Source organism: Pteronotus mesoamericanus, unplaced genomic scaffold, assembly GCF_021234165.1.
Source record: "Pteronotus mesoamericanus isolate MK-2021 breed Mesoamerican mustached bat unplaced genomic scaffold, CSHL_Meso_final contig_58, whole genome shotgun sequence".
Taxonomy (NCBI): Eukaryota; Metazoa; Chordata; class Mammalia; order Chiroptera; family Mormoopidae; genus Pteronotus; species Pteronotus mesoamericanus.
The window spans coordinates 7,645,660-7,663,062 of record NW_026555205.1 but is presented as its reverse complement, the minus strand read 5'-3'; the positions used below and the strand labels follow the sequence as shown (position 1 = coordinate 7,663,062).

General features: G+C 38.7%; 1 protein-coding gene across 1 annotated transcript in view; it reads right to left on the bottom strand.

Annotated features, from left to right (window-relative positions):
- The window catches only part of GUCY2F (guanylate cyclase 2F, retinal), a 135,014-nt gene that overhangs the window by 11,881 nt on the left and 105,730 nt on the right, over window positions 1-17,403 (bottom strand). The window contains 3 exon segments of the mRNA XM_054580399.1: window positions 11,907-12,001; window positions 15,388-15,435; window positions 15,438-15,485. Of these exon segments, the coding sequence (XP_054436374.1) occupies window positions 11,907-12,001; window positions 15,388-15,435; window positions 15,438-15,485 (191 nt within the window).

Below are 17,403 nucleotides of genomic sequence, written 5' to 3'. Positions count from 1 at the left end.
AGAAACTCCCAGCACACAAAAGCCCAGGGCTGGACGGTTTCCCAGGAGAATTTTACAAAACATTGAAGGAAGAGCTAATCCCTGGCCTTCCCAGAGAATTCCAAAAAATCCAAGAAGGGGGAAGACTCTCAGACTCTTTCTATGAGGCCAGCATCACCCTGATCCCAAAACCAGATAAAGACCCTACAAAGAAAGAAAACTACAGGCCAATTTCGCTGATGAACATAGATGCTAAAATCCTCAACAAAATATTGGAAAACCGCATCCAGCAATACATTCGAAAGATTATCCACCACGTCAGGTGGGATTCATCCCAGGCATGCAGGGATGGTTCAATATATGCAAATCAGTAAACGTGATACATCACATATAAAAGAAAAGACAAAAACCACATGATCATCTCGATAGATGCAGAAAAAGCATTCGATAAGGTACAGCACCTATTTATGATCAAAATACTCAGCAGAATGAGAATAATGGATAATTCCTCAACGTAATAAAGGCCATATATGAGAAACCTACAGCCAACATCATTCTCAACGGGCAAAAACTGAAAGCTTTCCCACTAAGATCGGGAACACGACAAGGATGTCTGCTTTCACTACTTCTTTTCAACATCGTATTGGAAGTCCTAGACAAAACGGTCAGAGAAGAGAAAGAGATAAAAGGCATCCAAATAGGAAAGGGGGAAGTAAAGCTATCATTGTTTGCAGATGACATGTAGTGTACATAGAGAACCCTGTAAACTCTACCAAAAAACTCCTCAACCTAATAAGTGAATTTGGCAAAACAGCAGGATACAAAGTCAATATTCAGAAATCAAAGGCATTTTTGTACACCAGCAATGAAATAGAAGAAGAAGAAATCAGAAAAAAAAAATACCATTCGATATAACAAGAAGAAAATAAAATACTTAGGAATAAATTTATCCAAAGACATAAAAGACCTATATGCAGAAACCTATACATTGAAGAAAGAAATGAAGGAAGACACAAATAAATGGAAGCATATACCGTGCTCATGGATTGGAAGAATTAATATCATCAAAATGTCCGTACTTCCCAAAGGTATTTATAGATTCAATGCAATCCCTATTAAGATACCAATGACATATTTCACAGAAATAGAACAGACATTTCAAAAATTTATATGGAACCATATACGACCCCGAATAGCCACAGCAATTTTGAGAAAGAAACACAAAGTAGGAGGGATCACTATACCTGGCATTAAACTGTACTACAAAGCCACTATACTCAAAACAATCTGGTACTGGCACAAGAACAGACCCATAGACCAGTGGAACAGAATAGAAAGCCCAGAAATAAGCCCAGGTCTCTATGGGCATCTAATATTTGACAAAGGGGGCAGAAGCAGAAAATGGAGCAATAATAGCCTCTTCAACAATTGGTGTTGGGAGAGCTGGACGGCTACATGCAAATAATTGTAATTTGATCATCAGCTGACACCATACACAAAAATAAACTCAGGAGGGATAAAAGACCTAAATAAAAGTTGCAACACCATGAAAGTCCTAGAGGAGAACATTGGCAGGAAACTCTCAGATATCCCAAGAAGCAATTTTTTCACTGATATGTCTCCTAAAGCAAGGGACATAAAGGAAAGAATAAACAAGTGGGTTCCCATCAAAATAAGAAGCATCTGCACGGCTAAAGAAAACATCAGCAAAATGAAAAGGGAGCCAACCGTATGGGGAAATATATTCGCTAATCATACATCTGATAGAGGTTTGATCTCCAATATACATAAGGAACTCACTCGACTCCACTCCAAGAAGAAAACGATGCAACCAAAAAATGGGCAAAGGACTTGGGCAGAGGCTTTAGCAAGGAAGAGATTCAGAGGGCCCAGAGGCATTTGAAAGGATGCTCAGCATCACTAGCCATCAGAGAAATGCAGATCAAAACCACCATGAGGTACCACCTCACACAGCTCAGAATGGCCATCATAAACAGATCCACAAACAACAGGTGCTGGCCAGGCTGTGGAGAAAAGGAAACCCTAATCCACTGTTGGTGGGAATGCAGACTGGTGCAGCCACTGTGGAAAGCAGTGTGGAATTTCCTCAAAAAGCTGAAAATGGAACTGCCTTTTGATACAGTGATTCCCCTGCTGGGACTATACCCTAGGAATCCTAAAACGCCAATTCCAAAGCACCTATGCACCCCAATGTTCATAGCAGCACAATTTACAATAACCAAGTGTTGGAAGCCACCTAAATGCCCATCAGTAGATGATTGGATCAAAAAGTATGGTACATATACACAATGGAATACTACGCAGCAGAAAGAAGGAAAGAAGTACTAAACTTCACGACAGCATGGATGGAACTGGAGAGCATTATGCTAAGCGAAATAAGCCAGGAGGAGAAATACAAATAGCATATGATCTCACCTATAAGTGGAACCTAACCAACAATACAAAGATGCATGGAAAATAAGACCAGCAACACTGAAAGGAAAAGAATTCAACAGAGACTAGGGAAGGAGGGAGGGGGGCGGGGTAAAGGAAGTGAAGGGGAAAGTCAAGGATCATATATCAAGGACTCATGGACAAAACCAAAGGGGAAGAGCTGCGGGAGGGAAGGAGGGAGGGGTCAAGGGAAGGTGGTGGGGTGTAGGCAGAGACAAATGTATTTGAAAAAATAAATTAAAAAAATAAATAAACAAAATAAAAATTAACAAAAAATACAAAGATGCAAGGAAAATAAAACCAGCAACATTGAAAGGAAAAGAAACCAACAGAGACAAGAAGGAAGGAGGGAGCGGGGGCAAGGGAAAAGAAAGGGAGGGGGAAAGTTAAGGAACATGTAGCAAGGACTCATGGACAAACCCATAGGGGAAGAGGTGCGGGAGGGAAGGAGGGGGCAAGGTAAAGTGGTGTGGGGAAGGCAAAGACAATTGTATTTGAAAAAATAAATAAATACATTTAAATAAATAAATAAATAAAGAAGTGTTAGCTTAGACATAATGAATATCTAAAAGTTTACTTTGATTCCATGAATTGGATTAAAAAATCAAGTCATAATTGAAAAGTTAATTGGTTTTCTGCTGAAAGCATCTGTAGAACTGGTAAAATATTGGTATGTTAGCTCTTTGGGGAATTCTCTCCCACTGTTGGAACAGCCCGGTGCCCTATACTGACCCATCTACCAGCCCTGGTCTGGGACACTGAACTGCTGGTAGGAGCCGAAACTTCCAGAACTTCCCCCACCTCCACTGGACGCAGGAAAGAATTAGCCATCTCTGCCACCCCTGTCCACCATTCTACCTTTTATATCCAATGACCTGCCTACTATGCTTGAAAGGAAGGTTCTAATTACATTGCTTACTTAAAGATTTGGGAGGAAGGGGGTGGTGGTATTGGCCTTATTACAGATTTGACCATGTGTTTAAAAGAGAATTCTAAAATAAATAAATAAATAAATAAATAAAAAGTATTGTGAAACACCAATTCAGAAGAACCTGTGCACTCCAATGTTCATAGCAGCACAATTTATAATAGCCAAGTTCTGAGAATGACCTAAGTGCCCAACAGTAAATGAATGGATCAAAAAACTCTGGTACATTTACACAATGGAATACTATGCAGCAGAAAAAAAGGAGAAGCTGCTACCCTTCTCAACAGCATGGATGGTACTGGAGAGAATTATGTTAAGTGAAATAAGCCAGGGGGTGAAAGACAAATACCATATGATCTCACCTATAGTGAAACTTAATCAACAAATCAAACAAGCAAGCACAATATAACCAGAGACACTGAGATAAAGAACAGTCTGACAGTAACCAGAAGGGAGGGGGAGGGGTATAATGGGGGACAGAAGAGTGTAGGTCACTGTAGACAAAGCCGAACTGGGGAAAGATTGAGGGTGGGAGGTGGTGGTTGCAGTGGGGGAAAGTGGTGGCAGGAAAGTGGAGACAACTGTGCTTGAACAACAATAAAAAATGCAAAAATAGAATAAAATAAACAAAGCCTATAGTAAGAGATAAGGAAGGACACTGCATAATGATAAAGAGATCAATCCAACAAGAGGATATAACCATTGTAAACATTTATGCACCCAACATAGGAGCACCTAAATATATAAAGCAAATCTTGGTCAGTATAAAGGGAGAGGTTGGCAGTGATACTGTCATGGTACCGGATTTTAACAACCCATTGACATCAATGGATAGATATTTCAGACAGACAACTAAGGAAATGGAAGTCTTAAATAGCACGCTAAATCAGATAGATTTGATTGATATCTTGAGATCATTTCACCCTATAGCAACAGAATATACATTCTTTTCAAGTGCATGTGAAACATTTCCTAGGATAAAAGACATGTTAGGCCATAAAACAAGTCTCAATAAACTTAAGAAAATTGAAGTCATATCAAGCTTCTTCTCTGACCACAATGGTATAAAACCAGAAATCAATCACAAGAAAAATACTGGAAAACACAAAAAGACATGGAGGCTAAATAACATGTTACTAAACTAGAAATAGGTTAACAATGAAATCAAGAAAGAAATCAAAGTATACCTTGAAAGAAATGAAAATGAGAGCACAACAACCAAAAATCAATGCAACACAGCAAAATCAGTCCTAGATGGAAAATTCATAGTATTATAGACCTACCTCAAAAAACAAGGAAATTCTGAAAGAAGCATTCTAACTTTACACTTAAACAACAAACAAAGCCCATGGTGAGTAGAAAAAGGAAATACTAAAGATCATAACAGAAACAAAATAAATATAGTCTAAAAATTAATACAAAATAATCAATGAAACTGGAGGTGGTTCTTTCAAAAGATATACAAGATTGACAAACCTGTAACCAGGCTCATCAAAGAAAGAGAGAACTCAAATAAATAAAATCAGAAATGAAAGAGGAGAGGTAACAACCGACACCAAACAAATACCAAACAAACAAGGAAATATTACAAACAATATGCAAATAAATTGAACAATCTTGATGAAATGGGTAAATGCTTAAAAACATGCAGTCTTTCAGAACTGAACAAGAAGAGTCAGAAAATCTGAATAAAACAAATACAGCTAATGAAATTGAAGTAGTAATAAAAAAAAATCTCCCAAGAAAAAAGTCCTGGACCAGATGGCTTCATAGGTGAATATTACCAAACATTCAAAGAAGAGCTAACACCTATTTTTTTGAAACTATTACAAGAAATTCAAAAGAATGGACAAATCACGAGCTTATTTTTCAAGGTTAGCATTACTCTAATTCCAAAACCAGATAAAGACACTACAAAGAAAGAAAATTATAGGGCAATATCTCTGATGAGCATACATGTTAAAAAAAGGCAACAAAATATTAGCAAACCAGACTGAACAATATATTAAATAGAACATACACCATAATCAAGTGGGATTTATTCCAGGTATGCAGGGCTGGTGGAATATCCACAAATCAATAAATGTGATATACCACATAAACAAAATGAAGGCTTGTAATGACATAATCATATCCATGGATGCAGAAAAATATTTGATAACATTCAGCACCCATTCATGATAAAAACTCTCAGCAAAGTGGGAATACAGGGAATATACCTCAACATAATAAAGGCCTTTTATGACAAACCCATAGCCAACATCTACTCAATGGGCAAAAACTAAAAGAGTTTCTCTTAAGATCAGAAGACAACAGTGGCCACTTTCACCACTCTTATTCAACATAGTACTAGAAGTTCTAGCCAAAGCGATCAGACAAGGAAAAGAAACAAAAGGCATCCAGATTGGAAAAGGGAAAGCAAAACTGTCATTATTTGTGGATGACATGAGACTAAATAGAGAGCCCTAAAGATTCTACAAATAAAATTATTAGAACTGATAAATGAATTCAATTAAGTAGCAGTATACAAAATAAATATCCAGAAATCAGTTGTTTTTTAAGACAGAGAGGAAGGGAGAGAGAGAAACATCAATGTGAGTGAAATATTGATCAGTTGCCCCATACCCCGTACAAACCACTACCAGAGACAGAACCCACAACCCAGGCATGTGTCCTGACCGGAAATTGAACCCACAAACTTTCAGTGTATGGGATGATGCTCCACCCAACTGAGCCACACCAGCCAGGCATGAATTGCCCCTTTTACACCAGTAATGAACTATCTGAAAAGAAAAGTAAGAAAATAATCTCATTTACAACTCCATGAAAAAAAAACAGGAATAAATTTAACTGAGGATGTAAAACACCTATACTTGGAAAATTCTAAGACACTTAAGAAAGAAATAAAGATCGTACAAAGAAGTAGAAGCATATACCAAGTTCATGGATAGGAAGAATTAACATCATTAAAATATCTGTATTGCCCAAAGCAATCTATAGATTCAATGCAATTCTTATAAAAATACCAATGGTGTATTTCACAGAACTAGAACAAATAGTCCAAAAATGTATATGAAACCACAAAAGATCCCCAATAGTCACAGCAACCTTGAGAAAAGAAAACAAAAATATAATCACACTAACTGATACCAAACTATACTACCAGGCTATACTAATCAAAACAGCCTGGTACTGGCATAAAAACAGAAGTATAGATCAATGGAACAGAATAGAGAGCCCAGAAATAAACCCATTCCATTAAAGTCAATTAATACTTGACGAAGGAGGCAAAAACTTACAACAGGGTAAAGACAGCCTATTCAATAAATAGTGTTGGGAATATTGGGCAGATATGTGAAAAAAATGGAACCAGACCACCTTTTTATACCATGTACAAGAATAAACTCAAAATGGATTAAAGGCTTAAATGTAAAACTCGAAATCATAAAATTCATATAAGAAAACATAGGCAGTAAAATCTCGGACATTTCTCATATCACTATTTTTTTCTAGTAGATCTCCTCAGGCAAGGGAAACAAGAGAAAAATAAACAAATGTGAGTGCATCAAACTAAAAAGTTTTTGCAAAACAAAGGAAACCTTCCACAAAATGAAAAGACAACCCAATGAATGGGAGAACATATTCCCTAATGATGTATATGATATGGAGTTAACATCCAAAAATTATAAAGAACTCATAAATCTCAATGCCAGAAAAACAAACAATCCAATTAAAAAGGGGGCAAAGGACCTGAATAGACACTTTTCCAAAGAGGACATACAGATAGTCAGTAGAATTATGAAAAGATGCTCAATATCACTAATCATTAGAGAAATGCAAATTAAAGCCATAATGAGGTATCACCTCATACCTGTCAGAATGGCTATAAGCAGTAAATCAACAAGCAGCAAGTGTTGGTGAAGATGTGGATAAAAGGGAACTTACATGTACTGTTGGTAGGAATGCAGATTTGTGCAACCACTGTAGAAAACAGTATGGCGTTATCTCAAAAAATTAAAAATTGAACTGCCTTTTGACCCAGTGATTCCAGTTCTGGGACTATATCCAAAGAAACCCCAAATGTATAGATAGAGAGCAAGATGACAGCTGAGGGGGAGGAGGTTAGGGGGTAATATAATTACATACATTATTACATAGCCAGGCATGAATTGCCCCTTACTGGTTCATTACATATTGTATGTAATTACATACAATATAATTATTACATTACATAATGTGGAATGTAATAAAAAATAAACTAAAACAAAATAGAAACAGACTCAAAGATACAGACAACACACTGAGCTGTCAGAGGGGAGGGAGTTTGGGGGGCTGGGTGAAAAAAGTGATGAGATTAAGAAAAAGAGGATTGAGCAAAAAGGATAAAGGACTCATGGACATGGACAACAGTGTGAACAGTGTGGTGATTGTTGAGGGGAGGAGGTATAAGTGACTAAATGGTAATGGAAAAAATACAATAAAAAATTTTTAAAGGAATATATGCACCCCTATATTCACTGCAGCATTATTTACAACAGTCAAGATTTGGAAGCAGCCCAAGTGCCCATCAGGAGATGGGTGGATAAAAAAGCTGTGGTACATTTACATAATGGGATATTATATTACTCAGTTGAAAAAAGAAGGAAATACTTTTTGTGACAGCATAGATGGACCTGGAGAGCCTTATTGTAAGTGAAGTAAGCCAGTCAGAGAAAGATAAGTACCTTATGATTTTACTTAAATGTGGAATGTAATAAAAAAATAAACTAAAACAAAATAGAAACAGACTCAAAGATACAGACAACACACTGATAGCTGTCAGAGGGGAGGGAGTTTGGGCGGCTGGATGAAAAAAGTGATGAGATTAAGAAAAAGAACTCACAGACACAGACAACAGTATCGTGATTACCAGAGGGAAAGCAGGGTGGGAAAAGGGGATAAATGGTGATAGAATGAGACTTGACTCGAGGTGGTAAACACACAATACAATGTGCAGATGATATCTCGTAGAACTGTACACCTGGAACTTATATAATTTTATTAACCAACGTCACCCCAATAAATTCAATTTTAAAAAAGTGTAAGCAGGGAAACTTCAGAGGCTCCCTGAGGTTTTGGAGCCCATCCAGGAGGATTCTTAGAATCCTAAATGTCTATTTACCTACCCTACTTCCAAAGTTCTGATTAAAAGAGAGAAAGGGGAAATAAGTATGCAACAACTAAAGCCTTAAGCAAACTCTTTTACTAAAAATCAATTTCTAAACAGTCCCATAGTCCCTCCAAATAATATCATCTTACTTTAGTCTCACACTTTTAGGACAATTTGACATCTCCTGTCTTTAATCCTCACTAAACCTCTGAAAAGTAGGTTTATTATTAATCTCATTTAGCAAATGGGTTCACTAAGGTTCATGGAGATTAAATGTCTAGTGAATAAGCAGGCATAGCTGGCACTTGAACCCAATTCTACTAATTTAATTTTTTTACTATGACTTTTTATTGTGGTATAATTGACACATAACATTATAGTAATTTCAGGTGTACAACATAATGACTCAATATTTGTATATATTGTGAAATAATCACAACAGTAATTCCAGTTAACATCTTAGATTCCAACTTTTATTGCTCTTATCTCCATACTATATTGCTTTTCCAATACACTGGAGTCAAGATGCAGGTCTAGAGTCTAAAAAGCAACTGTTGAAAATGTTAAAATTTGTGATTAATGAACTTCCTGATTATCACAGGTCAGAAGAGGCCTTTATGTGGAGAAATGGAAGCACAGAGAGGATGTACTTACTTGTTCAATGTCACACATTGAGTCATTGATAGGACAAGAAACATAGAGTATATCTTTTCACCCTCACGACCCTGTCAATACAAACTTATTACTTCTTAGCTTAATTGCTGGTGTGTGTATATATGTGTGCACATGGTTGCAGACATGATGTTCATGTGTGTTAGGGGTTGAGGGTTGGGGTGTGAGAGGTTGGGAGAAAAAGTAGAAATTACAAATAAAACAGGACTACTGCCTAGGGGCCTGAGAATCAAATATTTTTTAGTCCCAGAATTCAGAGACAAGGTCAGAAAGTGTCCACCTCTTGCAAGGACAACATAAACTGGCCAAGAAAAAACATTTAGGAAAGTCTTTTCAGAATATAAATCTACTTCAGAGGCCTTAGTAAATACAACTAATAAGCCAAGATATATACGAAGTCTCAGCAAAGAGCTTCAAACTTGTCAGGAAAACAGTAACTGAAAGAGGACTCATGTAAAAAAAAAAAAGTAATAAGATGACTTATCACCTGGCCATTAGGAAAAAAATATTGGAAAAAAAAAATTGGCTGGTTAAGCACTGAGGATTTGTTACCTGCATAGTACAAGATGGGGTTGGAGTGAACAGTTAGATATTTCCCCAGAGAGACTAAGCCTCACATCTCTAGATGGGTGCACCCCCGAGCTACCTCATCTTCCTCTTTTTGGAGCTACCACCCACCCACCTAATTACTCCACTCTACGTTCTCTTCTCTCACCCAATCCAATCTACATCTTTGATTCCACTAAGGGAAACAACTGAAGTGTTGTCACTCCAATGAAGGAGATAGGATGGCGGTGGGGAGGGTATTACTAGATCCAAGCTTTGGGCCCTAGGTAAGAGACTCTGATGGAGGTATTTCAAACATCAGTCAGTTGGAAGAGAAGATGTTTTTAGCTTTGAAATCACAGCTGGCCATCAAATGTGGCCCTTCTGACACATGTACTAGAGAAATTCTTGCTTTCAGAGCCAAAACTGGATGAGGGGGTGGAAATATTGAATCAGAATTTCTAAAGTGTGCTGGTGATAGGATCTTACTGGGGATATATTGCATGTCCCCAAGAGACAAGGAATCTCCCAGTCCCTACTATGTAATGTCAAATACCTTTCACAGGGATAGGAAGGATCTCCCCTTCTCTTCTTTCATTTCTTTGGATCTTACTTCTTATCACCTTACTTCTTTTCATTGCCTCTTCCTTCCCCCTGGGGCCTCTCTACTCTTCTTAGTATCTTCCTTTCAATCTCCCTTTCTCAAGAGGCCTCTGCCACCCCAATAACCAAGACCTGAGGTGGCCTTAGGGGAACCCTCTCCCTGCCTCTTCCTCCAACTTGCTATATAGGGGGAAACTGATTCTGCAAATGGCCCTTTTGAAGTAACCTTGCTTTTGTACTTAAAACACCCAAAGATGTGATTGTTTATGACTGGAATTTGGGGGGGGGAATAAAAACCAAGGGGATGAGGGCATATTTCTCCTTTTCAGATTCAAAGTAGCACCTCTTCAGCTCTTCAACTTTTAAATGAGGGAATCTATGCCCAGCAATAGAGAGTAAAGTGCTTCAGGAAACCAAGTTGCCTTTTTTCACCTCTGCTGAGAATGTATAGAGGGATCACAAAAGCCTTGGGTGACTTGATTCACTGCCCAGGTGGGAAAGGAACCTCTGTACCCTCATAAATGATTCATACCACCTGCTCGAAGATATTAATGATCTATTGAAAAGGACAAAGTAGGACTAGCCAAAAAAAAGTTAACTAGAATCAGGCCTTCCAACACTTAACTTTTGGAATATGTTTACATGTAAATTGCCACCATTTGAGGAAGGCATGCCAAAGACAGAAACAAATTGTGCATTTCTCAGTGCCCAGGTTTTGCTTTGGCTCAGAATAATCACGGAGGAAATAATTTTCATGCACAACGGTATCATAAAAAGGGTACTTAATGGGAAGTCAGGTTTCTTGAGTTTTGGCCTGATTCTGCTGTCGATTGACTTGTGTGATACTAGTCAAATTATTTCACTTCTCTGAGCCTTGGTTCTTGATCTGAAAATGAAGGAGTTAGATTATCAGATCTCGAGAGCCTCTTACAACTGGGACATCTAGGATTCCTGGAGCCATCCAGAGGAAGATGAAAAAAATGCAGTGGAAGTGTCAAAAAAAAAAGAAAATTATTCTAATCCTGAATCTTAGATCAAGGGATAGTCCTAACAGAGAAAAGGTGGTACCAAATGTTTGTCTTTCGTAGGAACTGACTTTATTCATCTTGGTCCTTGGAGAAAGACATAACAGAGGGTCAATGGTGGAGGTGAAAAGTCAGAAAAGGTGGCCACTGATCAGGCAAATAGAAAACCCAATACTCACTAGTGCTGTAGCTAATGAAACAGTGTCTGTCACTGCAAAAGAAAACAAAACAGAAGCTTAAAAATGTAAACAATAGCGCAGCTCATTGGAAAGCCAAATTCCAGGCAACTATTTAAGAGAGGAAGATGCAACTTACAGTCTAAAAAATGCAGGAGTTTTAACAATCTTACTCACTGTAGCCATATTTTAAAGAGAAGAAAACTGAGGCAAAATGGAACAATATTTGGAGAACCACAAATGGGGCTGAAAATTCTTCCCAAATTATAGCTCTTAGCCTCGGACACCCAGGTAAACTCTTTCAGCACACCATGATCTCCCCAGAAGCAAGTGTGTCCAACTGGTTTGACTCACAAAAGAGAAGGACATTATACTTTGAGTTCTGTCCTTCCTCAAAGCTCCACTTCACATCCCTCACCTACAGCTCAAAGAATTGTCACAATGCTATGACTGACATGAATGTAATAAGCTATAAAAGAAAGAAAGGTATAACTTTAGATCCTTTCAGGTAAAATCAATGAAAAAATATTAACGTAATAAATACCCCCACTTCTAAATGAACTAGATCTTAAACAAAGTCCCTGAGACAGAGAGCTTCAGTTGGGGGTCTCACAGGAGGAGGAGGGCAGAGTTATGGCTTTCCTCACCAGGCCCAAATAAGGCTGTAGCACTTATCAGCTCCTGGATGAAAGGTCATGCAATAGAAAGGTGTTAATTTAATTCTAGGGTGGAGGTGGAGAAAGCACCTGTGCTCTCAACTGAAATGTGACCTCCTCTAAGGGAACTAAGGTTCCAAGCAGCCTCTCACTGGTTGCTTCCAACCAGTGAGTTCACTGGCTGAACTCCCAAGGTTTACATATTCTACGTAAGAGACAAGAGAGTGATTTTCCATATACATCCATACAGCTATCTTTCAATATTGCTGTACATAAAATAAAAATCAATGAGATGTGACACAAGACCTTTGTCAACATTTTGTTCCTACTGTATATTTATAGTTGTCCTTTGAGTGGGTGCATCTAGCTGTATACACACATGAATGTATTATTTTCCAACTAATAATCCCAACATGGGGTAAGAGTTTTACATGGGGAACTATGACTAAAAATTTTGTTGGAAACTGAGTATAATTTCTTGGTAAAGAAAAACCATTTGTTAACTAAAGCAGAATCCTTGACCTTCCTAAAAACTGTCATCCTAAGAAGTAAGACCTTGTTCAAGTTGAATCTTAAATAAAAGTCCAATACTTATTCTAACACACATTTGAGAAGGGAATTCTTTTAGAAGCTTAGTACAGTCTAAGTTGGAAGGCATGGTTGAAAAGAACTGGATGAAATTTGTGCTGTTTACTCACAATGACTTTCCTTCTTTTGACATCTCACTACTGTTGTTAGTGTCTTCCTCACTAACTCATGGGTACCCAGAACATCTGCTCAAAAAAAAGGATTGTCCTATTCCTAAGAGTTATATGATCATCTAGTATGTCCCTAGCCAAGTCTATGTGTGCCATTTCACTAGCATCTGGTTGTCAGGGAGACTTTCAATAGACTAATCATACTGGTGGGAAAGACACTACTCAAAAAAGAGAGAGTCCTGAGAGGTGTGACTCAGTTCGTTGGAGTGTCATTCCATAAACCAAAAGGTCACGGGTTCAATTCCTGGTCAGAGCACATGCCTAGGTTGCAGGTTTGGTCCCCAGGTCAGGGCATATACAACAGGCAACTGATTGATATTTCTCTCCCTCTCTCTCTCCCTCCCTTTTCTTCTTTCTAAAATCAATAAGCAACTCCTTAAGCAAGCATGGATTTAAAAAAAGAATGAAAAAATGTTTTTAAAAAAAACAGAGAGAGAGAGAGCCCTGGCTGGTGTGGCTCAGTGGATTGAGCGCCAGCCTGCGAATCAAAGGGTCGCATGTTTGATTCCCAGTCAGGGCACATGCCTGGGTTGCAGGCCAGGTCCCCAGTAGGGGGTGCTTGAGAGGCAACCACATATTGATGTTTCTCTCCCTCTCTTTCTCCTTTCCCCTCTCTAAAGATAAATAAAATATATTTAAAAAAGAGAGAAAGAGAGAGAGAGAGAGTTAGCTCATTCAAGCCACCATCTAGTTGTGTGGCAAGGAGGATCACTCCAGAGCTGTGTCACTAGTCACATCTATTCTAGTATCAATAGATACAACTGGGCACAAATGAGGTATTGATGATGTTGATTTTTAATAGACTTGTGACATGCCCCAGTCTCATATGAGGTTAGAGGCTACTTCTTTACAGACATTTAATCAGGTGTAGAATTTAATGCCACATCTTAGTTACAGTTATCCATTTCCAGATAAGCACACTAACCAGCTCCTTTAGTGAAACGATCACATGTGTATACTTCTTTGTATCCCTCTTAATGCCTTTCTTGCATAGTCAGTGCTTAATAAACACCTTCTATGTATGATTCATTCAATTTTCTTCTTCCTAGCTGATCATTGGACAAGGTGCTGCCTATATCTGAGTATTCAATTTCTGCTCTCAGTTCTATATATTCAATATGAAATGTGTGGAGTTTCCTTGGTGCCAACTAGAATATGACTTTAGTCTTCTACAAGCTTCCATCAGTCCAGGCTATTGTGTCTAATCCACATTGCAGTTCCATGATCAATTTCACTTTATCTTGAGTTGCACTTCAAAAGAAAAGTCATATGCTTAGCAGTTCGTGCATGACTATGTCCATGGACTTGGTCATATCTGTAGAGTTCAAAGACTTTCCCAGATGTCAGAAAAGCTGTCTGACAACAGCTTCTAAATTCCATGCTGCCTCCTTAATCATGGCTGCATAGGCTAGATCAACTAAGACTGGATTTATTGCTCAAGCCTGTTTCTGCACGAGTCACAAGGAGTGGGATAAGACAAGGCATCACCCACTGTGATATAGGCCACTCAATCATCAGAGACTAGTTTGTGTATATTGCTGAAATTTGGGAAGAACTGTCTTGCCAGGCAACTGCAAAAGCCAGGGATGCTAAGGGCCTGAGTGTTTTTTAAATATAAAAACCATTAAAAACTTTATATAAAATCTATATTCTTCCCAGACTAGCATGAACAAATTGCTTTGCTCAACCAGGTAAAGGAACATTGTGATTCTGACATTGGCTTAGTAGTAGCAATACCTAACCAAGAAAAAATTGCTGACAATAGACAAATATCATAATGGCTTGTAAAGTTTTCTTCTCAAAGATGAGGGAAAGGAGTGATATCATTGATACCATGGATATTTTCATAGCAGCTAAGGGTTTTATGTACAGGCAAGTTGGAATTAGTTATTTTAGAACACCAAGCTCCTTAGGTTGAGAGATAATTGCTAGCTAAATTCAAGGGACCTATCTGATGAAGCCAGAACTCCAGTGGTCCTAACTAGTTCAAAACGAGTAGAGCAGCAAACAGCAGGCTAGGAGGCAGCTGGCTTTGCATGTGTCTCCACAAACTAGTTGAAAAACTAAAATGTCAGTTCCTTAGCTAATTCTTTTTTCAACACAACTCCCCTAAATCCACCAAGCTAGCCAATTTTTTCCTTTACCCCCAAAATTGTTTTAGTTGTTTTGATCAAATACTGGGTGTTTCAATGTCACTTAGCTACAGCTTCATTTCTAGAACAAGAATGTTACATGTTCAATCCAATATCACCCCCGACTGGTTTGCCATAAGAGATCAGGAAAAATGTGTTAAATATCCTTAATCTTCTCAAATTACCTTTTATTTTTCTTTAAAACATCAAAGCATCAAGTACCCTGCTCTCTTCCTCCTCTCTTGAGGAAGAAGTACTTTCCCAAAAGTAAGAGGTTACTATGCCATCCATCCTGCTATAGATACTCACGTAACCCTGCTGCTTACATCCAAGAAGCTGTGTTCACAGTGTTTCTGACAAGCAGTATCTGGGCATGATGAGGCCCACCATTCCAGCAACAATGTGCCCTGTAGAGTAGCAGGCAGGTGGGATTACAGTCAATAGGCATGCATCCAACATTAATAGAAGAGCACTGTCCAGGGAAGAAATGTATGTGCATAAAAGTAAAGTTGCCACCAAATAGCTCTGGGAATTTGTAAGAAGTCTTATAATTAGTAATAAACTCTTTGCCCTATGAGAAGCAAGTTTATAATTATGCAGACATGACTACTCTTCTTATTTATACCTTTGTTCCACGCAACAGTTACACCCAAGATGCTTATATCTGTCAGTAGGGACAAATAAGCCTCAAATTCAAACCAGGAAATCCTGGGCAGGGACTCAGAATCCAAACATGTTTGTTGCAAGGAAAAAATGTGACACTTTTTTCTGCTTTAGTGTTGGAAGAAGGAATGCCACAGGGCTATATGTCTCTCAAACTGTGTCTATCAAGAAAATTATTGCTGCCCTGGCCGGTGTGGCTCAGTGGATTGAGTGCTGGCCTGTGAACCAAAGAGTCACCAATTCGATTCCCAGTAGAGTCACATGCCTGTGGTTGCAGGCCAGGTCCTAGGAAGGGGCGAGTGAGAAGCAGCCACACACTGATGTTTCTCTCACTGTTTCTCCTTCTTGTTCCCTCTCTAAAATAAATAAATAAAATCTTTAAAAATTTTTGAAAAATTAAAAAAAGAAAATTATTGCTAAGATAGTTTTAAAATTTGAAAAGAAGTAGGGTTGACTTTCAATCATTTGTATGAGGGGCATGAAAGTATATATAGATAATCCAAGAATATTTTCTATTTGGACTTAGAATGTTTCTTGTTCTTACATTTTAATATAGCCACGTTAGGTATTCATTGAGTTGACATTACTTGGAAAAACTTCAGCAACCATACTGAAAATCTAGTTCAGGAGTATCTAGTAAGTGCCTCCACCTTTACCTTTATTATTTCTACTCTATGTTAAAATTAATCAGCATTATTATTATTTTTTTGCTGTTTCCTAAGTTAGAGAAAGTTATTAGTGTTTTTGCTTCCAAAAGTTCTATCTGAACTTTAATTTTTAAGAATAAAAATGAGGACTATAGGAGGGGAAAAGATGGTGGAGGAGTGAATGGGAGTAACACTGACCTCCTCCCTGCAAGATCAAACTAGAATTGCGATTAAATAGTGGAGTAATCACCTGGAAAACAATGGAACAATAGTGGGAGAGGAGCCTTGGAGCCGCGGACAAACAGTGGACTCAACTTTCACACATCCCAATGGGTAAGAAGTGCAGCGGAGGCTCGAGAAGGTGGGCTGGGTGCCCACGAGCACTGGCACCAGAGGGACACTGAAACAGCCAGTTAGCTCCTGCTGAGAAGAATAGGGTCTGAATCATAACCAAGGACCTCTAAACTACAGCAACTAAAACCAGGAAAATACAGACAAAACGCAACCCCGAAAAGCTTAGGGGCGCTCTCTACCACAGACAGGTGGCTAGGGATGCAAAGAGACATTTAAAGGGACAACGCAAAAATTGCAGTGGCAGTCATTCTCCTTGATCTCTGGGTAGAGGCGGCAGCAGGGTGGGCTGGTGCCTGGGAAAAGACTGGTGAGGAAAACTTTGTGAAGAGAACTGACACGGCGGCTGGTGGAGCTCCTGTAATGACGCACCTCCCACTCTGCAGCTACCATCTCCATCAGGCATAAGGGAATCAATTAACCTGCCTTTTGTGCACTCCACGCACAGCTTGTGCATGTGTGAGCTGGGGAACTGAGTGCAGACTGGCTGGGAGAGCCCTGAGGAGAGACTGGAGAGGGAGGCATTGGGGAAAGAACAGGAGGAAGAACCGGGGAGACCTGACTCCCTCCCCATTCCGTAGTATCCATTGTGGGCTGGAAAGACGCAACACCAAAGAGGCAGAAGTGTGGTGCGCATGAACCAGAATGCCTGTTATTGAAACGC